The following is a 24946-nucleotide window of genomic DNA, read 5'->3' as shown; positions in this document are numbered from 1 at the left end:
GACATAAACCATGATGCAGTGGATGCAACTCGGGAGACAAAGCGTGAAAATTGTTTCAACATCAGTGATTGTAAGATATCCTATTTGAGGCTTCCTATGCATCTTTTACACAGTGAAGCCATTAAAAAAATACTTGAAATTCATCCTGTTGAAATACTATGTCAGTATATTACAACAAGACTTGGGGGATTTTAGTAACACAAAGTGATTCTGTAGTGATAGTATTGCAGAGTAAAAGGTTGACCATAAAAGCATGATTAATTTTAAAAAAACAAGTTTGGTGATTTTATTCTTATTCAGCAATAGCTGCAGCATAGAAAACATTCTGTTGGATTTGGTTTAATTAATAGCTGTCATTTAAGTCAACAAAAAATGACCGGAATAGATACCTTTCTGTGAAAGAACTGACCTCTCTACCAGTTTTAGGAATGGAAAAGTGTTTCGACTGGAGAACAAATTTACAACAGTACTTTGCAAGAGATAAAATACAAAAAAAAAAAAAATTAGTGGAGAATACACTTTAAAGATACCTTCTAGTTTTCTGATCCGTGCAGCTCTAATATCAAGAAGATGGGTATACTGCTCCAGTTGTAACTCGTAGTCTTTCTGCAGACTTTCCATCTTTCTTGTCATTGTTTCTACTTCAGTCTGAAAAAAAATTGCATGTAAAAACTTCTGAGGATTGTCTGTGCTGATGTTGCACATGCTTTTGGCTATAAATTAAAATAGTTAGATTTGGGGAAAGGACATTTAGAGTATGCAAAAATAGCAGCAGTTTTTCATTTATCAATACAACAAATCAGTCCTAATTTCAGCAAAATCTAAAAATATCATTAAGAAAAACAGAGCAGCTTTTGTTTTAGGACAATATACCTAACAGTTTCTTTAATGATTTTGTTATTTTAAAGGCTAATTAATTGAATGAAAAGTCAAAATATGATCTGCAATACTCCAACAGTGGAAGTAGAAAGAAGACAGTGAAAGCAGAGTGCTATGGAAAAGGAATCCTCTTTGATAAGCACATTTACTATCTTACCTGTGAAGACCTGGTAGGAGCTCAGAGATAAACCCAAGAAGGCACAGTCTGAGGGTTAAGAGCAGGACAAGCTAAAAGACTACAGTTTACAGTCACTTGGATCTCACATTTTTAAAACAATACCTTCAGCAACAGATGATTTTATGTTTGGTTCCCTATGCACAGACTGGCTTTGTTGCTGAATTTGCAAGTCTTAATTATTACAAGTGTCAGAGCTAAAAAGGTTAAAATGTTATTATCAGCTTACTTTCCACTGTGAGTAGAGTTTAGTACCTGGTAATCTTTGCTAATTTTGTGCTGCACAATTAACAAATTTCTTGTCTTTTCAAGTTCTTGCACTGTTTCCGCATGTGTTAACTGCAGCTCCTGCATGGAGTATTCTAAATCTTTATGGATATCATCTTCCACTTTTTCCAAGAACAGAAGGTCCGCATTTTTCCGTTGCTTTTGATCCTGAAGCACATTTAAAAAACTGCTAGAAAAGACTTTTGCAAAAGATTTGCATGTATTTGTGCCTAGCTAAATGCAACACTGGCATATACTTTTGGTACAACAATAAGACAGTAAGCAGAACTTTATAAATTTTCAGCACATGGTAATACAAAAATAGGAGTGAGGCAGACTTGAATGCGTCAGGATTGTTTTCAGCAATGTAATCTCATGATTATCAGGAACCAATTAAACTGTATCAGATATTCAGAAGCCATCACTCCCGTCTAGCCAGTGAAAATACAAACAGATATATTTGCCTTTCTTATAATTAATAATCCTGCCTCCATAAATGTACAAACCCCAAATTATTATTCTCAAGTCTACGTTCCTTCTGTTATCAATACTGGGGAGTTAATTTTCATTGAGGTTTTTTTTATATTTTTTTCTTTTTTTTTCATTATCATTATATAATCACGACAGTAAACACTTCCTCAAGAAAATAATATGTAAGTCACCCAAACAGTGGAAACATTGCAAAATTATTTGTTCACTGATTTCTTCCTCTCACTCCATTTTTAATTTGTGCAAGAGAAAAAAGAATTGAATATTTTCTGAGTATCTCTGGTTTTCTGTTTTAATAAACAAAGAGAAGTTGCTAAGCATTACTATACCACATACTGGAACTTCTGTGCTTACAGTATGCTTGCATCAATTACAGAATTAATAAACAAAATTAGTTTTAGTAAACATTACAGGGATAACAAGATGCCGCGATGAGTAATTTAACAGAGAAAAATGAAGTTTTTTTAAAATGGCTCAGAATCTGATTAAATTCACTTTTGATGTTATAATGAATTATTCACATAAATTTAGATTTAATTCTGGCAATTTTTTCATTTTCTCTTCTGATTAACTGTCACTAAAAAATGACAAAAGCACACATTTGAGCTTGAGGCATTAACTACTAAAAGACGCTCAAATAATTCAGCCCTTGAAAATTCCAGGTGTGTAGAAAGCATGTAATGGTCAGCCAAGGGTTTAACAAAAGAAGAAAAAAACCAACAAAACAAAACAAACAAACAACACCCCCTTGCACAAACAAGAACGTAACAGAATGCAAAATACAGAATTCTAGAATGGTTGGGATTGAAAGGGATCTTAAATACCATCCAGCTTCAACCTCTCATATGTTCACTCTTTGTAAGTTACCTTTATAAGCAAGAGGGTTTCATTGAGTTCTGCCACATCAACATCACTTTCCTGAAACTTAATGGAAAGATGTTATCAGATGTGAATCCAAGAAATACATTCAGAGTAACAAGATACATTCTCATTAGACACAATATTTTGCTTGATAGCATGAATAAATAAACACTTATTTTTCTATATTCTTTGACTTTCAAGAAGTATCTGCACTATGCATAAAACACAGAGGGGGTTTTTTCCTCATATTTGAAACAAAAATATAATTCACCTTGGTCAAAAACTTCACTTGATTTTTTAGATCATTTAGTTGTTGCTTTTGTTCCAGGTAGCGTAACTGCAGGTCTTTGTTGTCTTGCATCAGCTTTTCCTTTTGGTCTTGATATAGAAGAACAAAATATTATACTTAATTAAATATAGTTTAAAAAACTAAAACCTTTCTTTTTTAGTATTAATATATGCATGAAAATTTCATTTCAAAATGCAGAAATCAATGTATTTTGTATGGGGAAATCCTCTATTAAGACAACCATAAAAAATTGTACTTAGTAAATAGTGTACTCTGTAAAATGGTACTATAACTAAGAAGAACAGATGCAGCAATGCATGAGACTTTATTAACGTAAAATAAAAATTATTTAGACATGACTAAGTAAATACATACACTGTATCAATTTATGAGATAAGTGACACCAATCCTTGCTATAGGAATTGTTTCAACTTAGATTTCGTACTAGCTTATCTTAGTCTTTTAAAATTTGCACGAAACACTACTGTTAGTAAGATTCAACGAAACGAACCAAGCAGCTGTTGCACTTTATGGCTTAGAATCTGGGAAATACTGGTAAGGCAAGAAACCTGAGAATAAATGTGTAAGGGAAATGGGGCAGGTGGAAGGGTGTTAAAGCTTCTGCAAGTACCATATAAAAAAAAAAAAACAAAACCACCATAGTTACAGTGTTACTCTGTTTTCTGTCTAAATATACTTCTTTTAAGTATTACAAAGCACATTATGATGTTATGGCCAGAAAAATACTACTAAAACATTCAGATCAAATTACAGGGTCATTCTAAAAGGGAAATACTGAAGGAGGACATGGAAAATGTCAAGATGATGTTGGGTTTCCTGAAGCATTAAGCATTTTCAAGGCTTCATTTATTTTACCATCTTTCTCAGACCTGGAAAAGAGGTTTAGGAAAAAGATTCACATGCCAAACTAGAAGGGGTAGACAAGACATTATTCCTACTCTAGTCCTAGACAGTACGTAAAGAGAAGCATTAATTTCAATTCTCCTTCAAAAAGGAATGTGCAGCAAAGGCAGATACTCTGAAGTACGTGACTGAAGAAAGTTATACTGCCTATGTTTTGTGAAAGACAGAGTTGTAATCAAATCCTAGATAGAGAGGCCTAGAAGGGTATTAGAACATCTACTCCAGCTGCAGCAAGTCAATTCAGAAGAAATCGAAAGTGTAGTACCCTGGCGATTCAGTTTAAGAATACAAGCTACCTGGGGAAGGGACAGTAAACCCCTGACAGTTAAACATAATGCCCACAGGAAGGAAAGAAGACGCAATGCCAGTTTTTTCATAATCAAGCTATCAGTAAGAACTGTTCATATGTCATAACCCCATATTAACGTAGCTTAAGGCTTTATTTTAGTATCAGTTAAGGCTAATTTTGCGAACACTTGCTGAGGTCAAATAAAATGTTTAAATATTCAATCTGGTATTTGAAGTCAGCAGAGCTAGTGAGGATCCTAATGGTAAGCACATGCTGAACTCAAGCCATAATCATAAGAATTATTCACAACAAGTTGGCCCACTTCATTCCATTAAATTGTTCACAGAAATACACCTCTTAAAAAAACACATTTGAAGAATCAACTTTAAACAAAATATTTTCACTTTTGGCCTGTGCTTGTCTTTTGTAAACGTCATATTGCTACGGTAATCAGCGCTGAGATAAAAAAAAGATTGCAAGGTCAGTATTCAATAAGAAGTTGTCCTACAGCATGAAGAAAACATCTATGAAATAATCTGCTCATTAGATTAAAAGAAAACTGTGTTATTTAAAATGTACAATGCTATAAATAAAAATCAGTAAATACTAAAAATACAAAAAAACTCTGAATTAATGAAATTGAAAGACAATTAAACATCACCAAGGGCCTATATGGGCTTCATGTAGCTTTGTGCAGTGAACAGAATAGTGGTTAATAATTTGAGAGAGACTGTCAGATAGGTATCTTTTCTGTAAGGACTTCAATGTAGAGAAGAAATACTGAATAAAGAGTAAATATTAACCCAACAGATGAAGAATGAATGCAGCTGAAATTATATGAGCCTCATTCAGCCCATATTCTGTATTGGGTCAATTTTTGCACTTAATAGATAGTCATAACTTAGGTGCATTTAGCAAATGTATACTTAAAACGCAGCTTTGAAAACACCAGCAACAGAAACTACACATTTCTGGGCACTGTATCTCAACTCCAACATGGGTATCATCTCACATTTTGAGAAAATACTCATTTTTTCAGAAATATACCTCTTTCTACTTTGATCTTGTCGAGGATTTCATTTTTGTCTGCTAAATCAGATTTGATAGCCGTCTCAAGCTTAGCAATTTGCAGTTTCAGTTGCTGTTCCTTTGATTTCCATTGCTGTTCATGGGGCAGACTGAAGACACTGTGATAAAACATATGTTATATGCAAAACTTTTAGAAATCAGCTTCAGCAGAAAATAATCAAGAAAAAAACCTTTTAGCAGCACAGAGACCACTGTCATCGTGGCCAAGGAATTATGCAGACATACATTGGTCTGCTGCTGTTGAAGTCGAGGTGGCTCTCTCAGGCTGCAGTTAAAAAACATGAAAGGTTTGTGGGATGAGCAAAGGAACTGGCCTTAATTTAGAGCTCCAAAGTTAAAAAAAGTTGGTAGCATGTGATATTTTTGGACTAGAAAAGGACTTCAGATGCATATCCCAGAATAATCCACAACTTCAAACTTCAGCCAGTTACAACTACAAAACTGTATTTTTTGTGTACAAACCCTCTTAAAGTAGAGAATTGGGATCTTCCACCTGATTTCTTTTAAATTTGTGAAGCATGCAGAACCTAAAGTCAGTCGTCTGTTCAAAGAAATGTTGACCACAAAGTGACAACAGTTTTCTCATACTCTAAAACAACAATTCTGATACTGATTAAGAAGCACATACAAAGTAATCCTTCTCCTACTCGAAGAAATAAAAAACTGGGAAGAGTGGGAAAAGAAGTTGGAATAAGTATCTTGCCTTTAATATTATTTACTTGCAAACTGCCAATCTATTTGCAAGGAATGCACGGATACAGAATCAGAGCTGCTGAAATCACAACAAAATGTGTAACTCCAATTGAAATGAAAGTAATTATATTATATAATTTACAGTATAACTCCTTGCAGGTAAAAGTAAAAGCAATGCAATGTGCTTTCTTATAACTTAGACAGTGAGTACTATGCTCTTCATAGTACTATTATTCAATACCTGCATTCTTATTGACTGGAAAAATGTCCATCCTAAAAAATCATAAGCTAGTTTATTCATTTACATATTCCGTGAAAAATCATAAATTGTGGGTTTTTTTCAAACAAAGGAGTCAGTTCCTCAACCGCTTCCTTTGCTGAAGCTCACCAGTTAACAAATACTATATTTGACATATATGAATGTATGAAAAAATCTTCTGGAATCTATTTTGCAACCTATCTCTTCCAGAGATCTATGTAACAAGCCTCAACCAAAAAAAAACGAAGGAGAAGAAAGAAGTATTGCAGAAGGGTCAGCCCACAGAGCCTTGTAGACTGTACCTGAGGACTCAAAGAGAACGGCCTGCTCTGATGGGTGACTTCATGCAGTGGTTCTGAGTACTTATAAGTGCAGTTACATCAAACTTGAAAAAATACTTGAAGAATGACCTTAAGGTTAAAGAAAAAAAAAAACTATTGCAGCTTGAACCGTAGACTCAAGTATACGGCAAGGGTTTATATTCCGGATTTGTGCTCTTCTTAAAAACAGTTGTATTTCCCTGTATTTTGTAGTTTCCTCATACCATACCTAACCTATTTAATACAGTTTCTCTAGGCATAGAGCATTTTACATTTTGACAGATTGTCTTTTACAGCATGCATGAACTTAAGGAATGCTTCTACATCCTGCGGTAATATATATTTTACTCCCCTATAATTTTGAAGATAATATGCAGGGAATATAATGCACTGCACCCACAATCATTCCATAGTACTGCCTAGGTACAGAAAGGGTACAGTGTGTTCTCTAACTGCTTAGATTTAAAGTCTGATGGGTCCCATAAGGAAAGAATAAATCATATCAAAAAAGGTTTCAAATATCCTTAGTTTTCACACTTCCGAAAGTGTTTTCAAGTTTTAATGACAACTAGACATGCATTTATTAGCTTTAGGTACAATAATTTCACATAAAGATGTAGCTACATCTAATTCAGTTTTTCAGAAGACTATACTGTCAGAAAAAACATTAAGAGTTCCTATGACAGTAGTTCAAGACCTTGGTGTTTAAATTATGAACATTTTAGAAGACAGGTTTCATCCAAGCCTATATAATGCTAATGTTTATGTTAGTTGGCTTGAATTGAGTCCACTTGTGTCGCTTTCTGCATTTGAATTTTAAGATTCATGTGGAATTTCTTTCACATCCACTGCATTTCATCAGAGTTGAAGCCATCTGGATAAACTATAATGTTCAACCACATCGGGCACTGTTTCTTTCGAAGGAATTTAAGCATTGCTAGATTTGCATTACAAGGTCATATGAAAACCACTCCTCCAAACCTTTTATCAAAGTGTATTATTTTCTTGGACACCTAGTAAATAGTAAGAGTCAACTGACAAATTCATACTTGTTCTTTGCAAACTTTTCTGGTCCAGCTCTGCAGTCTTGGCTTTGGCAAAATTGTTATCAGCTTCCCAAAAATAACATTAGCAAAGGATGGGTTTGTGACTCTTTTCCTCTATTAAAAGTAAGTATTCACTAATTATCTAGCACCTGTGGACACTTCCTACCCACTGCTAACAACAAGTAAGCTGCAGTAGAGTTGCATTGTGAAAATGGGAAACTGAAAAAGCTGGCCATTAAACAGTGGTTATAATGAAATGATCCATTTCTCTAATTTCTTGTTACTCCATGTGCTGGTTTTGGCTGAGGCAGAGGTAATTTCTTTTCCTAGTCATTGCTATGGGGCTGTGTTTTGGATTTGTGCTGAACGCAGTAATGATAATACAGAGATGTTTTTGTTACTGCTGAGCAGGGCTTGGAGACAACCAAGGCTTTCTCTGGTTTTCCTACTGCCATCCTGGGGAGCGGGCTGAGGGTGTGTGGGAAACTGGGAGGCGGCACAGCTGGGAAAGCTGGCCAAAGGAATATTCCCTAGTATAAAAAGTGAGAGGAAGGAGGAGGAAGGGAGGACATTTGGAGCGATGGTGTTTGTCCTCCCAAGTCACTGGTACATGTGATGGGGCTCTGAAGGTGCTGAACACCTGCCTGCCCCTGGGAAGCCAGGAGTGAATTCCTTGTTTCGCTTTGCTTGTGTGCACGGCTTTCACTTTCCCTATTAAACTGCCTTTATCTCAATGCACAATTTTTCTAGCTTTTACCCTTTCAATTCTCTCCCCAGTCCATTGTTGGGGGAGTGAGCGAGTGGCTGCGAGGGGTTTGGGGGCTGGCTGGGGTTAAACCACAACATGGAATGATGAAACATGAATCAACGTTTAAATGGGACTACATGAAAAGACAGATCATTTTAGGTAAAAGAACAGCCATGTTGTAGGTTACTGCATAGTTACAGAAGCATATTTAAATTTATTTAGTTAAACATCTTTTAAAATTCTCTATGACTAAAGTAGAACAGAAATATTTTGAGTTGATTTGTTAGTAAGTGTTATTTTTCTGCACAATGATAAAAGAGAAAAAGATATCGTAATCAGAAATATTTATACGATGATCAAATTCTGGAGAAATCTACAAGGAACTTAAGTGACAGACAACCGATCAACTGTCCCTTTACAAAACTCTGAATATTGTGATTATACAACTGTTACATCTCATAAGTAAAAAACTGTTTAAAGTTATTTGTACTCACCATTTTTTGCTTCTGTAATTTTTAATTTAACCACAGACAGTACAAGAAGTATAACAAATATTGTAAGAAAACTATAAACAAAATCTGGTATCACAACTCACGTTGTGTTTAGTCATTGGTATTTTTTTGACAGACGTCACACTGACAAGCCAAACACTCTGAGAAATTATTTCAATACAAGAAAAGACTTCAAGCATTTTACCTACTTTCTGAAGCAATTATTAACTCTAAGACACGTGCCTGATTTTCTAGCCCTCTCGAGTGCAAAAAATCACGTTTCACAACAAACAAAAAGCTCATTTGAAGGTCAGATTTTTCTTTCATATGCTCATGGCACTTGGCTAAAATTACTTCTTTTCTGTATCAGTAGAAGTGAAATGATAGCTATTACAAAACAAACAAACCACACCTTAAAAATAAATAGTGGAAAAGCTGACAAATATCAGACTTTACATAAGGTCACTGAGAAGTGCTGGAAGAACTTAAGACAAAAATTCAAACACCTCTTTGTTAAAAAAAAAACAAACAAAAAAGAATCCCGAACCCAAACCAAACCCGAATTAATATATATCTACCTAGATGTATTCTTCTTTCAACAGTAACTCTAAAGAAAATAATGAGAAATTCAAATAAGAACTTCCTGCATTTATGTTCAAAATACAGTGACTCTTACTTATTTTTAATTACATTTTTAAAAGAAGTAACCTACTATTTCAAGAGTATTAGAACAAGTTGGTCCATTTCAACAGGACAGATGAAATACAGCCAGAGAACCATAACTGTTTCCATATACACTTACTGATACAATAGACTGGAGCATGAACATATTTACATGTGTGCACAAACACTCAATGTGCACATTCCAGCACGTAGTGTATGAAGACCTATTCAACAGGACAGGAACCTTATTTTTTATATACAGAAACCATAACTTACCTATTATGCAGCTTATCATAGTTTTCCTTTAAAAGCTCATTCTCTTTTTCTAGATCATTTACTCTTTCTTGTAACTAAAATGAAAAAGGAAATTTCATTTGATGCATAGCACGAAAGTAAATTACAATGAATGTGTGAAGACAAATAGTTAATAATTTATAGGCATTATCAAGCTACTATTTGTTCTTTTTATACAAAATCAGAATCACAGAATACTCTGAGTCGGAAGGGATCCACAAGGATCATCAAGTCCAACTTTTAACTGAATGGCCCATTTGGGAATGAAACCCAGAACCCTGGCAGTATTAGCACCCTGCTCTAACCAACTGAGCCAGTCTCAGGATACACATCGGTCTCTCAGAAGCTTCAAAATAACAACCTTTTTTCATCACATGGATTTACATTTGGCCCAAACAGTCTTTTTCATTCTGTTTATATGAAGCTGAGACTACCACGTTGCAGTGGAACAAGAGTATGTGATCACATTCTCTCACGCAAAATAATATAAAAATCTAAAAGTCTAAGTGCATTACTGACATTATAAACAACATATCCATGCTTTCAAAATATTCACTAAAGCAAAATATAACTTTAAAGCTATGAGATACCAGGAAGATACCTACATGCATTACAATAGTTTAAAGGTTTGGAGGAAGTATTTATGAGATAATCTCAGTAAACTTGGTTCATGCAAAATACATCTAAAATAGGTAAACCAGGCGGTAAAACTAAATTTAAGCTACTACAAAATGTAACAGAAAAACAAATAAGCTTGCAGACTCTTACTCCTCATGCACTGAAGAGAATGAGGAATAAACCGCTTGATTTTTAGCCCTAAATGTGGATGACAGTAGTCTGAGAGCCTCTAGACAAAGAAACAGAAGTAATTGATTTGAACTGCTAAATCAGATATAACACTATACTGTACTGGAATTAAATCAAGTTGAAAGAATACTTAAAGAATACTTACCAATAAGTATAAGAATACTTATCAATAAGAACACTTATCAATAAATCAAGTATGATTTTCTTTCAGTTAGCAAACCACTTGTTCAGTATCAGAATTGACATGAAATCCTAAGCTTTAACCTCAAATATTGTCCAAACACTGGTGCAGTGACTACGTGGCACAGGGATCGGGTGTGATTGATAATTCTATCAAATGCAAGCAGCAGCCACTGTTTTTTCTTTTTAATGGGATAAAAGGATATCTATTACTAGGTCAGTCTTCTAAATGTGTTTGAAACATCTATTCACATTTCCATAATTAAAAGGTATCCCATCATTAACTATTCCCTTATCTATATGTACCTCAAGACGATTCAACATCTCTTGAACACAGCCTCACCTCTTCTGTCCTTCTGTTTGTAACAGTTACTGACTGCAACTCTTTCTGAAGATGGAAACACTTGGATCGCTCCTCTTTAAGCTGTACATTCAGTTCATCACCTTTTGCTAATAAAGCATCATGGTTGGTCTTCAAGTTCTTTAGGTTCTATGAAAAGGAAGGAAGGAAGGAATATCGAAATCACACCTTGTATAATGTTCCCACACTGTGTTTCAACAGGGGGCTCTCATGGCACTATGGAATAGATGCTCTCAATGTGGTCAGCAGGACACATTCTTGAACTTAGTAACTGAAAGTAACTTTCAATTCCCATGGCCCAGAGAAGGCGACCTTCTGGTCGCCCTCAAGAACATTAACCCCTCAGTTTACTCATGAAGAAAATAACAAAGAAATACATCTGTAAAGCTAATAAAAGATTTTGCAGTGGTTACAGCGGTTGGACATACTTGCAGCAGCAAGCAAAAATCAATGTTGCTCATCATAGAGCTTGCTGCTGCTCTCCTAAACCTTGTATTTATATTTATTTATATGTACATACATGCACACACACATAAATCTTTATACTTACAGAAATACATCTACACACACAATTGTAGATATATAATTCTTTCGCAACCCCCACGGAACCCTCGTGCATTCAGTTTTATTTCTCAGCTAGAAGTACTTTAATAAAGGACTTCTGTTTTCCTTTACATTTTCATTTACTTTCATGGATTATAGGAAGGCACATTTAATCAATTTTAATATTAAATGGAGCATGCCGATAGAGCCTCTATTTCCAGAATAGTAGTTAATATTATACTGCCTACATTCCACAATCCTGTAATTAAGCCTCATCCATTAAAAATTTCAATGTAAATCACATTCAAATTATGACTTGAAACAAAATAGTTGAAAGGCCAATCTCCTGTTTAATAAAATGACTGGATGAGAATTTATGCCAAATACATATGTGAATTTAGTTAATGTTTAATGCTTTTAGACAGAAAGAAGTTAGCTTCATTTTTTCCATACAACATTCCTACAAAGTAGTTAAATGGAAAAGTTGAATGCTAATCCTGTAAAAATTGTTCACATTCTCATGCAGTCTGAACAGACCAGAAATGAACAAAAAACCCATGAAAAACCAATCACCAACTTGATCTTCAGCCTTTCATATCTCATTTCTCAGTAAGATAAAAATCACAGAGAATAAAGAATATTAGCAGTCAGTCTAAAAAGAAATAGAGTTATTTTTATAACTATTTTACTAAATAACTAGTTATTTATAATCATAAATAGAGTTAGAATTTAAATTCTAGAGTTAAATTCTCTCTGACTATTTTAGATGTTAGATTTCTTAAAGAGAAAGAAGACAAAAAGCCATGTTAAACCTTTTCTCAGTTTGGCAGAGAAGATACAAGAATTAGACTGAAGAGGGGAAGGGAGGCAAAGCAAAACATAATGGAGAAACGGAAAAACACGGGCAAAAAACGGAATCGAACAAAACTCAAACGGCACAAGCGTTATTTAGCATGCTAACAATAAGAAGACAGAAGTAAGAGTTTTTAAGGATACCCACTGCTTCCACTTCATAAGGCTGGATACTTTGTAAAGCTCTACTGCAGTTAGGATTCCTACTCACAGGAACTGTCTTTCCCATTTCCAAAGTATTATCATTCCAAGGTATTATCATACCACCTCTGTATGCACATGCGGTTCTCCAGACAGGAAAAAGCAGAAGAAAGCTTTATAATTAAAACTACAGAATCTGCCATGGAATTGCATGTTCTGGAGATATTTTCATAAAATTGCTCTTTTTATAAGGAGAATTATTACTTAAAATGGCCTTCTAAAATAATTTCCACAAACATATGAACAGAGGTTAAATCCTAATGTCAGAACAAAAGAGCCAAACTGCCCAAACTTTAGCAAAGAGTAATAAAGTGGAGGGGGCTTGGTATCCCTTTTTAGTAAATCACTACATCTAAGTCAAAGCCTTCTCTTTAAATCATCAAGGATCTCTTTCCATAGCCAGACAACTCAGTTCTTTCCTCATAATCTGCTCGGTACAACTTTGCAGATGAAATCACTAAGACGTGCTAGACCCTGATGAAAAAAAGAAAGAGTGATTAAGACTAAAAATCCCTACTCCATTTGGAGTAGTTTGAGTTTCATGTAGTTGCGGTTCATTTTAATGTACTCAGTATTGACTCAGAATCAAGAAGTACATATAATTTTTTTTCTTCTGTTTAGCATGCTTATGTGACAAGAGTATAGGAATGTTACCAATCAAATTGCAATTACCTCTTGCAACTGGAGAAATTTTCCTTCCATTGCTGAAAGAGCATTGCTTTTCTCGGCCAGCTGTTTATGGACCTTGATCATTTCTACGTTGTCCTGAATGTTTAGCCTTCAAAATTAAAAAGAAATGCATCATAAACACATATTTGGAAGAAGATGTAGTGTATAATACCCAAATTAATTTGTTCTTCTATAATTCACACTAGAGAGCTTAGGTAAATAAATATGGTACTGTATGATAACACAGCAACTTCAGTCAACACATATAGATCTTTGTTTATTGTATAAAACTGTGTACGACAGAAAGAGAAAACAATCCTATGCCTAAAGAGATTGCTTTCCAACTTTCCCACCATCCAAAATATTCGGTGCCAGTAGAATGCCATTTTGTGAAGTTTCCACCTATCAAACACCATAAAGAAAATGTGACTTAGCAATTTAGACTGTAACACCTGAAGTCTGGTATTCAAACAAGCTGCAGGTGTGTCTTAATTACATGAAAATCATTTCATATCCACGCAGATATTCTTACAATTCAAAGATTAATTTGAATATGTACTGTTTATTATAAACAACATTTAAAATAACTCAAGATTTAAAAAAATATTTACTTAGGTGTTTCTCCTTACTTCAAACAGCGCAACTGAACCCCATTACTTCCATAAGCATGAGAGGAGAAACTAACCGGGATTTTTACTAGCATACATGATGATAAAATCAGAGTAAATTTTCTATATTTGAAAAGAATTTCTCTCCCAATATTTGTCTATTCTAGACACGCTGGACAAATCGTCACCACACCATGCTGGAGCAAGTGAAGGGGCTACAAAGCTTACACATCCGGAAAACAGCAGAATATGTGAAATACCACCCTTTTACTCTTTAAAACATCAAATCCTATTGTGTTTTGGCATTGCCCAGCTAATTGTCCTTACACAGCAGAAACATACTTATGAATCTGAGATCTTCCCAAAGAAACAGTCTTAACTCAATGCTAAAACTATCATGTGTCTAAAATACTGTTTTGTACACAAAGTTGTGGTGAGTACAGACAGCAGCACTGGCTCATGCCAGCTATTAAAAAGCTAATAAAGTAGTACATTTTTATTAATCTTGTTCCACACATCAAACAAAAGGCTCTGAAGCTTTCCAAGGTTTTTTCTTTTGTTTTCCCCACTTCTTTTCCCTTTTTTCTTTTTTCCCCTTTTTTTTTTTTTCCTCTTTTTTTTTTCTTTCTTTTTGAGTAGAAAAAGGAACAGATGATAGTGAATTTATGATGTACGGGTGTCAACTCCACGGCTCCTGACAATCAACACTAACTACTTTTTCAACAGTGAGCGAAGCAGCATTTGCTTTAAACAGGGTTGGGGCACTGACATTATGGAGTGAATTGTTCAAATCTGGAAGTGAAAATTACTTTTTATTGGGATCATTTCAATTCTTACTACAGTAGGAGTATTCATCTCATGAAGCTTCTAACTACAGAAAACACATTCGATTAATTACTTCTTAGCGCATTACATCCACCACAGTATCAGCTCTCATCATATGCTAGAGCAACAAAATGATTTCTCTGCAGTACTTCTCCAGTATTTTTTCAATTTATTTAAATAAAATGTGTCTAAAAAATGTCCACTGCCTCTAGGTACACGAAAAGGAGCTTGCTGTTGGAAGAACGAGATAATTTCAGATTTTGTGGACAAGGCCAAGTTAATTGAGGAAGACTCTGTTGGGAAGGTTCATTTTTCTGCAAATGAAGTCCCAAAACCGTAGAATCAAAACTGATGATCAAACAGCTTTCTCCCTCCCAGGCAGTTGATATATTCTGTTCCCAGAACAACTGCCCAGGTATTCTGCTGTAACTTATAAATAGATGTTATATACAGATTTAATAGAAAAGTCAAGGGTACCTTTCATTTAAACGGATAATATTTTGCTCAAAGAATAACAAAACAATGTATAAAGACATATAAGATAGCTCATTCAACATTTTCTTTATCGCCGAGAGAGTAAAAAGCTGTGCCCCAGAACCCGAAAACACAGAGGTCGAAGTTAAGAAAAGAAACTAATATTCTTTTGGAGGCAGTAACATGATATAATGGGCATATTGATGTGCTCTAGCACACCTTCTACCACAACTACAGAAATAAGGAACTCTATTCTTCCACTTCAAACTTCATCATTAAGCTGGATCAAAAGATCTGAAATGGAAAATGAAGTTAGGAGAAAGTGACAGTTAAAAGCACTAAGAATTACGTTTTTGGTGTACGTCAGCTATTAACCTCAGAGACAAGCTCTTTTCCAGACCTCCTATCATTTGGATTGAAAGTAATGCAGGAGGGTCCCAATAGCCGGCCGGGGACAGCTGTATGGAAACGGGGGACTGACAGCAACCTACACCAGAAAGAAATGACTAAAGAAAGGATCTCAATCTGCACTGTACAAATTTATGCCCATAAATCCCAGATGGCTGAGCTAATTAAACTGAGGTCTAATTAAACCAGACCCTTTGCATCTTGTCTTTACTTCTGTATGAGCAAGACTTGGATATAATTCTGAGACTACTCTTTTAAGAGTCTGACTATTGTATCAGCTGGACCAGTAGCTCACAAAATTTCTGCATTCACATCCAGAACAAGAAAAACAAGAAAGTAAAATACGTGCCACCACCACACTTGTCAGGATCTCTTGTCCTCTGTCTAGCAAAATAAACAAAAGGCCTCTTGGCTAATAGCTCTCAATCACAAATGCACCACTGGCCAAGGTGTACACATGGACTCCCAAGCAGACAAGGACAGAACATCAACGTGCAGTACTCTTCTCATTTTACAATGCTCAGGAACTAACAGGATTGTATGTTGATGCACATCATGTCCTTTCCTTTACCTCTTATTTCTTACAGGAACTCAAACAAAATGGAAAAAAGCCCCAAGAATGCTCACCTTCTAGTAGCACCTTTATCTTGTAATTGACAGTATATTGCAAGAAGCCAAACAATAACATTGCATGAACAGCTCTAGAATCTAAGTTATTAAGACTATTGAAATACCAAACACCTGTTTCACAAATGCATTTTGGGATGGCTTTAAAAATGTTCTTGGAAAATACTTACTGCTGTAACTATCTCCTTGCTTAGAATTATCCATGCTATTGAGCAGAACATTTTACGACTTGGTTTCACCAAACGGACAAAAACGAATAAGGTCCATATTCCTTTACAGAAGTAGTAACTTCAGCAGCTACCTGCTAACATCATGACATGGGTCTTCTAATGCTTCCACCACGGAGACTTTAATTTTTCACAATACCTTTGGCTGGCTGTACCCTGCTCTTTCAGCCGTAGGAGGGATTCTTCAATTTCCTTTTCTTTCCTTCTTAGTTGACTCACAAGAATCTCTCTGGCACGTTCTAGTTCCTCAATGTGTTTCCTTTGGGACTCAATGACAGTCTCCCTGCAAGTACAAGCATCTTACATTCCAAAACCAGCTACGTATTTTTTCAAAGAATACAAAAATAAATGAATGCTCAAGCAAGCCAAACTTTTAAGTGTTCTGCAAAATCTGTATTTCTTATTAACATACATCAGAAGAGAGGCTTATGAAAAAATTGTGAAAACGCAATTTAAAGTCTCAAAATAAATGTTTCTGTGGAGTGAATAACGTTTAGCAGAACCTCCGCACAAACGCTGTTCACGGTTTCTTGTACTCTGTATTAGAAGTATCCTCTTTGTAATCCATTAGCACCTATGGTTTCTCAAAACCAAAACACCATTGCTAGCTATCACAAGATTAGATCTTCAATGGATGGAGATTTTTAAGCTTTTATTCTGAGATAGGGAAATCTACACCCAAAAAAAGAAAAGAAAAAAAAAGAAAAAAAGAAAAAACAAGTGTTTTAAACAGTGGAATTTAGCCAGTTAATGCAATAAAAACAATAATTTATAGGAATATTTCTGTACAATTGCTTCCTACAATTCCAGTTAATCTTTGTGTTTATAAAATTTCAAGCACAAAATAAATGACAGCACATTAATCCATACATTTTTAAACTTAGCTTGCCCATTTATTGAAAATTCAGCATTGACAGAGAATGTAATCGATAATCTGATTTAAGTACATCACTATGGAAATAAACAAACAGCTCTTAGAAAACCCAGGTTCTAAATATACAATTTAGAGAAAAAAATGTTCTAATCAGACCTCAATACCTTTAAATTAGATGTTAACTACCTTTTCTATATAACACCTCTCTACTCTCGTGCAATCCCTATACATCAAGGATGTTGTAAGGGTTTCCTAAGCTTCAATTTCAGTTAAAATGTGCAGTTGGACTACAAACCACACTTCAAAATGCAAAAGTGAATCAGAGTCATTTTACATAACTATCCCAATACTGTGCTTTTTGCACTTATCCATAAAATCTGTCTGCCTCCAGAAATGAAACTTAAATGCATCAGCAAAATACATTCACATAGTCACCACTTGCATGGTGGAGCACATTTTAGGACTTATGTCGGTAAAAAATTTGCAGCTAAGGTCCTTTCTGCTTTTGTCAGCTCTGACCTGTAACAAACTAGGCAGCACTGCATCCTAGCAAAGAGAGGCTCACCACTGGAGACCAATTTTAACTTCCAGCCAAATTCTTACGTACCTACGTTTTGCATTCTAAATCCCTGATTCCCTGTTTTCCTTATAATAAAACATTTCTGCATTGTTACCAGTGTTATTGTTGTCAGATCCAACAGTTCTATTTTCTGAAGTGAAAACTTCTTAAAATATATACTTTTTTCTTCAAGAAAATTCTAAGAATTATAATGACAAAAAAATAAGTAATATGAAAATCATACAAATTTCTGATTTCAGCCCTTGAATCCTCGAGCAGACTCTGTCCATATTTGGGGAGCACAAGGTCAGATGACCTCACTTCTAAACTCTGAAATCTCATTCCTGAAAACCAAACAGAAGATAAATGCTTGACATGTTGCATGAAAAAGCTTTAAACAAGCCAACTATCCCTATACAGTACAAACAATTGTGACTTATATACAGCTGTCATAAAAAGTATTTTTACATCAAAATCACATGGAAAGAAATAATCAGAGTATGTATGACATAGCTGCTGTAAAATCTGAAGGATGGGCGATGCAGAATAGTGTTAAAGCGAACTGTTAAAAACATGCCCTGGAGGGTTTTTTTAGAAGATTTTACTTTCAAAGACAGAGAACACGGATTGCGTCTTCAAAGAAGAGAAATATCAATATTATTAGACAGGAACGTGGACTTATAATTACTTTTTCGCAGCACTTGCTTTGCAAAATTCCAAGTATCATTCACCCAGACATGCAACTATGAGGACTATTTTTTAGTAGCAGTGCAGATAATTTCCTTGTGTTGTTTAGAAGCATCCTAAGCCCGTGGCAAAGAAGAGAAGTGAGAAATTAATTAAGGAAGAATTGCTACTTCAGGAGCAAACACAATGGTTTCTCCACATTTTTCTCTTACCCTTCTACAGCAAGAAGAAATTAACCAAGTTTTGAGGTGGGACCAAACACATTTCATTTCAAAGACAGCATTAACGCTGCCATCCCTCAGTCCCTAGAACTGAATCATTTAGGTTCGAGGTACGATGATACCAGCACTTTCCCAAAATGCCTGAAAAAACTTACCTACTTTGCCACATTGACTTGACCAATTTTGATCTTTAAGTATTATGTTAAGGTACTGGCAATTGTGATATATACGTGTGTGTGTGTGTGTGTGTGTGTACAGATACATATATGCGCCTAGAATTTTTTTTTGTTTGCTTTTGTTCAAACCGAGGTACTTCTTAGATGGTTGCACTCAATAAAGACAGCAAGTATTTACTGAACATTCATAACTGATTAGGACTTTTGGATGAGCTTTCCACGGTATTTTTAAATCAGCCAAACAAAAAGCAGATACAGGAAGCTATATTTATTATTGGTCGAGGTTTCTTGTCTCTTAATGCCTTAGAGACACTTAAACTACCCTAATTTTATCTAGGCATTTTATTTTTAGGTAACTGCGCTGCATATTTTCTGATCTGCACTAAAAATGTTTTGAAATTCAGACTCGTGGTTTCAAGAGCAATCTAAGAGTTCACCATTTTTAATAAATGTGAATTATACCCTTCTTGGTGTGCTCTGGCATGCCAGCAGCCTCACTCTCTTTTTTGAGACCAGTGTTCACACGAGATTGAATGGAGCTGTACGGACACAGCCTATGGCCTTGAATCTGGAGCTGCTGTTTAGTTGAAATGAGTTTGTTCCGGAGGCTCTCATTTTGTTTCTCAAGCTCACGAACTCTTTCTCGCAAATGCTCAATCGTTTCTTCCAGCTCCAGAGCCTGACCCAGCCGCGTGGGTCCACAGTCAGCCCGGTCACATTTTCTTTTATCATTAACAAGCCGTATTAACTTGGTGGTCATTCTGGGGAAAACAATCAAAAAATATGAAAAAGAATGTGAAAAGTCAGCACAAAAAGTATTTTGTTGAAAGGAACATAACCACTGTGAAGACCTCAGCGCAGAACCTTGATAATAAATTTCAAGTTTTGATGTAACTATTGCTACCTGTGACAAACTCCTTGAAGATAACTGAAATCACTGTGCAGCAATCTGCTTTATAGCACTGACGAGTAACAGCTTCCTAAGGCTTATCATTTAAGGTTAGTAAAGGAAAGACACATTACTCCACAGGCTGCTTAATTTTTAACGCATGACCTTATATCGGAACCTCTGCATGCCGTTAAGTTACGGACTTGGGATCTTTGGGATGGGGCAAATTATAAAAGCGACAATACCACAAAACATCTGACTATTGAAAGAATGATAATTTTAGGATTTAAATATACATTTCATTTCCAAAGTGCCTAAAATACACCAATGGAGATACTTAAGAAGGTACTCCTGAAAAAGGGACTTAACAGTACCCGTTACCATACTCAGTTTTATTCTGGGTAAATATGACCAATGCGCTTCGGAGAAGGAACAGTTAGCTGAAGAATATAATTAGATATAGAGCATATAGCTCTCATGTCTCTTCAAAAGGATAAAAAATTTTGCCTTTGGCATCTCGAGTTGTACTTTTCATTTCCTTTAGTTTTGATAAACATTAGTTGCTGGAACAAAAGGCAGAGAGAGCACTCGGGGGTGATTTAATTTAAAAGAACAGAAAACACACCTAGCAGTAAACGGAAAAAGCCTGGAAGAGAAATAGAGGAGGAGAGGGAAGGGGAGTAGAAAAAGAGGGAGAAAGGGGGAGAGGGGAAGAAAAGTGGCTTTGATGAGAGACAAGTTCAAGACTTCACAAAATCAGCCGCACATATTCAAGATCTGTTTCTAGTTTACAGGGCATCTACTTTTGAAGGCCTAGAAAGAAAACTAAAAATTTTCAGCTACCCTTTGATTAATTCATTAGCTCCTCACCAGAAGCTGGCTTAGATGCAGAAAGACTGTTAACAATTAGCACAATGCGAACACAGAGTATGTTTTGGTATTAGTCAGCCCTCCTGCAGTATTGTAATACTACAAACAGTTCTGCACGGTCCAGATTGGTTTGCCGCCACAGTAAGCACTGGCAAAGATTAGCACACAAATCTTAGCATATTAAGTTTAACAATCAACCTAAAGCTGCTTGTATATTTGTGGGCAAACTGGGTACTGTGCTCCCCATGGTACTTGGGAGCTCTTCACTGAAGTTACCTATTACACTGAATAAAGGAGCGATAATTATAAAGAAATTTTAGTGCTAACTCACCAATAAAAAGCTAGATGCTATTCAGCCTCTTGAAAGACAGACAGGGACCAAAAAAGGGGCAGAATCTCTCTGTATAGGCCATTTTGATTCTAGAATGAAACTCCTGATGAACCATTAGGTTTCTACAGCCTGCTCTTCAATTCCCAGAACACCTCTTATATTTGTACTCCGCCAGCACGGCTGGGAACCCAAGGCATCATCTCCGATGTACAAGACAGTGATGTATGTCTGTACACAGAGATCTAATAGGGCTCCCTGCAAAAACCATCTCACATACTCAGAGACAACTAGAAATCAACACAAAGATCACTTCCAGTGGGTGATTTTTGCTACTGCATTAAAAAGTGCTCTGAGAGAAACCAGCATGATTTTTAATTTGTTGATGATGCTTTCAAGGGACAAAAAAGTGCTGTGAGTTAAAAAAAAAATATTAAACCCCATACCTTTTAATTTTCTCCTCTTGCTTATTTGCATACTGTTTGAGTAGGATGTGGTCATCACGTAAACAAAGGAATCTGTCTTCCAGCTCCTCTCGACTGATTCGTGATAGGACTTGTTGAGCTTTTACGTTCTGTGTAGATGATTCTACCCAAATCAAGGCAATTTTAAATTACCTTCAATACATTCAACAACACATAATTCAAAGTCTAACTCACTTTGAAATTCTGAAAACAAATTATTGAAAATTTCCAAGTAATTTGATATTTTATACTTGTTTCGGTCTATTGATCAATCTCCTCATTGATTAATTTCCTCAGACTTACTGGCAGGTTAATCACTTCCCTTTTTTCTTCCTCTTACAGACTAAAAAAGCCCGTAGTTCAAATGACGCAGCAAATTGACTACCTACCAGGCAATGCAAAGGTAGCAATTTAGCAAACAACCAGGAATGGTCAAATATACTAATTAAAAAATAGGATGAGCACTACCATTGAGATGCTTTCTAATCTGTTTCAAAGTGAACATACTCTCTTGAAGCTTGAAAGAATTAACTCACAGTTGTGAAAATGGACTCAAATACAAGACTAAGCCCGGTAGTTCCATTCTAATAGCAGCTGAGTAACTTATAAGAATTGCATAGTACTTCTGGTTCCCATTTTGTTACATGGATCTCACCTTGTCCTCCATTCAGCAAAAAAGCATTCTCTTTCCTCCTGGAAGGATGAATGCTATAGCTCGATGAATTTTCCAGGTTTTAGCATCTCACAGCAACTTCTCTCTTATAACAACCAACTTGAATGTACAATGGGTCACAGTTATCTTTCAAAATTTAACCCAGATTTTGAATGGTATTTGAACTTCATTTTGTGAAACATTTTTAGAAAGAAGCTAAGGAAGCCACTGATCGAAGTCTGTAATTGCAATAAATAGCATCTGGTACAAACCTTGTGATCCTTCGATTCCAGCTGGAGTTAGGACTGTATCTCTCACAGCCAGGTTCCCCACAGTTTCATCAGCTGAAACAGGCATGGCTTACCTAGGGATAACAAAATTCAAATGCCTCTGCATCTGCAATTTAAGCTGTGAGACTAGAATGAACTACAAAACATCATATAAAATGATGGCAAACGTAATGACAGGTTCACTGGAATGACAGACTTGTGCATTACTGTAAATGCTCCTATCTCAACTGAATTGCTCAGAGGGCAATCAAAACCTTCAAGTTTAACACTATGCCATCTTTAATCCGTATCACAGTGTCCCACAGTGGTAGCGAGGAGAAGAGAGATCCAACAGGCAGGAATTCTGCAGCAAGATTCCTCTTATTTAATTATTTTATGACTCTTTTATAGACTTTTTTCTTCATAGTCTAATTGTTCAAAGGATCAGCCATCCCTTAGGGTGATTGGCTTAAAATCCTAAAACATCCATTGTCAAAATATTTTTCTACTGTACTATTAACAAGGCTTTGCAAGGTCGCAGGTGTTCATAGTTTATGGACAAGAAGCAAGAAAAATTCTATAGTTTATGGAAAGAAGCAAGAAAAATGCTTGCTAGCAGCAATATTTGTATCCACAAATCCATGCACAAAATACGGCTTATTTCGTTACGCAGTAGCTCCAGTTGTATTTAATGTGCGCAGAATGTATTAGCTTTTTAAGTTCTAGTTCTGTTGTCTTCAGCAATCTTCAGGCTAAGGCCAAATTTCTAAGTGGATGTGGGAGGAGGACCTGAGCAGGTTTCCTCGGGGTTTTTTTGGTTTGGGGTTTTTTGGTTTTTTGGGGGGTTTTTTTTGTTTGTTTTTTTAATTGTTTGTTCATTTTAAGACAGGTCAAAGCTTAAGGCATCAACTGGTAGGTGAGTAATGCCACCTTCCACATTTTGAATGGGACTCTGAAAGCAAGGTGTGGGGGGTTATGGAGTCATTTCAATGTTACCTGCCAATCTCCTAGACTTCTTTCAGTCGTTGTCCTAAGAGAAATTATTTTTTAAAATAGACACTCCTATGAATGATACTCATAAATCCAAACACATTTCTTTCTTGTGACAACAGGAAGTTCAGCTACATGACCAAGTGAGATTAGGAAAGTATTATTTAAAATATCAATCAGTGTAATATAGGAAGATACTGCTATTTTTTTCTTGTCTTCCAGCGCAGAAAATTAAATGCTGGCCAGAGAATGAAGGAATGCTGAAACAGCATTAAAAGGAGGCGCGTGAAGCCCTTAGGACAGCATTTTTCCCCCGCACTGCTACACCTTTCAGGTGATATAAATCCTTAGTGAATCCAAAAATATCTAGGAATGCATTGGCCTATTAACAGTGATGTTAAAAAGACTTGCATCAGAAGACAGAAGTGACATAGTATAACTCACAGACATTCCATGAAATATCTCTTAATTTTATCATCAAAATTACTGCTATAGTGATGCCTTTCTTTTACCAGCAAAGCCCTCTATCATAAACTAGTCTGCATATGGCTTTGTCCTAAAGGAACAAAAAGGATTAATGGAAGTTCAGTTTCCAACAAGTCGGTCTTGCTTTCAATCTTCTGGTTTTTCACCACTAATATTTAGAACAAAATAACAATTTATACCTTGACAGATCCAGATGCTACACTGAACCTTAAAAATTTAAATCAGATTTTATTTCCAAAAAAAGTTACCATACAGTCACTTCTGCATTTTTGTTAATCAAAAATAAAAGAACTTCACGTACAAAGAGAGGAAAATTTTCCATATCTCTAGAACTGGCCTGTAAGAACTCCCAGTTAGCTCTAAGCAAGAATTTTATAGTTGCCGCAGTTAAAGAAACTGTAACTTTCTTGTATACCGCACTACTTAAAAAGATGTTTCTATCACCATCTGACAAATTACAAAAAACTGCACGTGACTTTGCAGCATTATGCAAGACCAGCCTGTATTGAGATGAATACTTACAACTAGAGAATCAAACCTCATGCTTTAGGTCCAAATTTTCATATAACTCACAGAAGCAAACCGTTGCCCCAGCATCATTCCAAAGCAGCAAAACTAAAGACGGATTACTTAAATTTTCAAAAGTACTCAGCCAGTGGGTGTGGCAACCACTGCCAGGGAAGGGGTTTCTAGGGAAATCTCTAAAATTACGACATTTAATTGCTTCAACGGGGATTTAGAATTTCACGAGTCTCGTACGTGGCCAAAATGATTCTTTTCTTGCTATTTTCCCGCACTCGAGCAGGAAACGCAACTCCCGCTTTTTACGTACAAAACAGACACCGCAACTGAAAAGGCCTCTGGAGCCGCTCTGAATAAAGAGGCGAGGCACCGCCTTTCCCAACGGCATCGAACTGCGCGTG

General features: G+C 35.7%; 1 protein-coding gene across 6 annotated transcripts in view; it reads right to left on the bottom strand.

Moving 5' to 3' along the window:
• Positions 1-22642, bottom strand: part of RPGRIP1L (RPGRIP1 like) — a 41987-nt gene extending 19345 nt beyond the window's left edge. For 3 of the 6 annotated variants that reach the window (XM_017741184.1, XM_017741166.1, XM_017741188.1), the window contains exons 1-13: positions 22551-22642; positions 21609-21750; positions 19538-19836; positions 18236-18335; positions 16698-16841; positions 13393-13498; positions 11107-11253; positions 9759-9832; positions 5221-5360; positions 2943-3049; positions 2678-2734; positions 1310-1489; positions 531-648 (exon numbers count right to left, since the gene is read on the bottom strand). In XM_017741184.1, the coding sequence (XP_017596673.1) occupies positions 531-648; positions 1310-1489; positions 2678-2734; positions 2943-3049; positions 5221-5360; positions 9759-9832; positions 11107-11253; positions 13393-13498; positions 16698-16841; positions 18236-18335; positions 19538-19836; positions 21609-21750; positions 22551-22635 (1699 nt within the window). In that variant the 5' untranslated portion in view covers positions 22636-22642. The remainder of the gene's footprint in view (positions 1-530; positions 649-1309; positions 1490-2677; positions 2735-2942; positions 3050-5220; positions 5361-9758; positions 9833-11106; positions 11254-13392; positions 13499-16697; positions 16842-18235; positions 18336-19537; positions 19837-21608; positions 21751-22550) is intronic. The other 3 variants (XM_017741169.1, XM_017741174.1, XM_017741181.1) reach the window with 3 other exon arrangements.
• Between the last annotated feature and the right edge of the window lie 2304 nt (positions 22643-24946).

This window comes from Corvus brachyrhynchos, unplaced genomic scaffold, assembly GCF_000691975.1.
Source record: "Corvus brachyrhynchos isolate BGI_N302 unplaced genomic scaffold, ASM69197v1 scaffold351, whole genome shotgun sequence".
NCBI classification, from domain to species: domain Eukaryota; kingdom Metazoa; phylum Chordata; class Aves; order Passeriformes; family Corvidae; genus Corvus; species Corvus brachyrhynchos.
The sequence above is the reverse complement of the archived record's forward strand: the minus strand, read 5'-3'. Positions and strand labels throughout refer to the sequence as shown.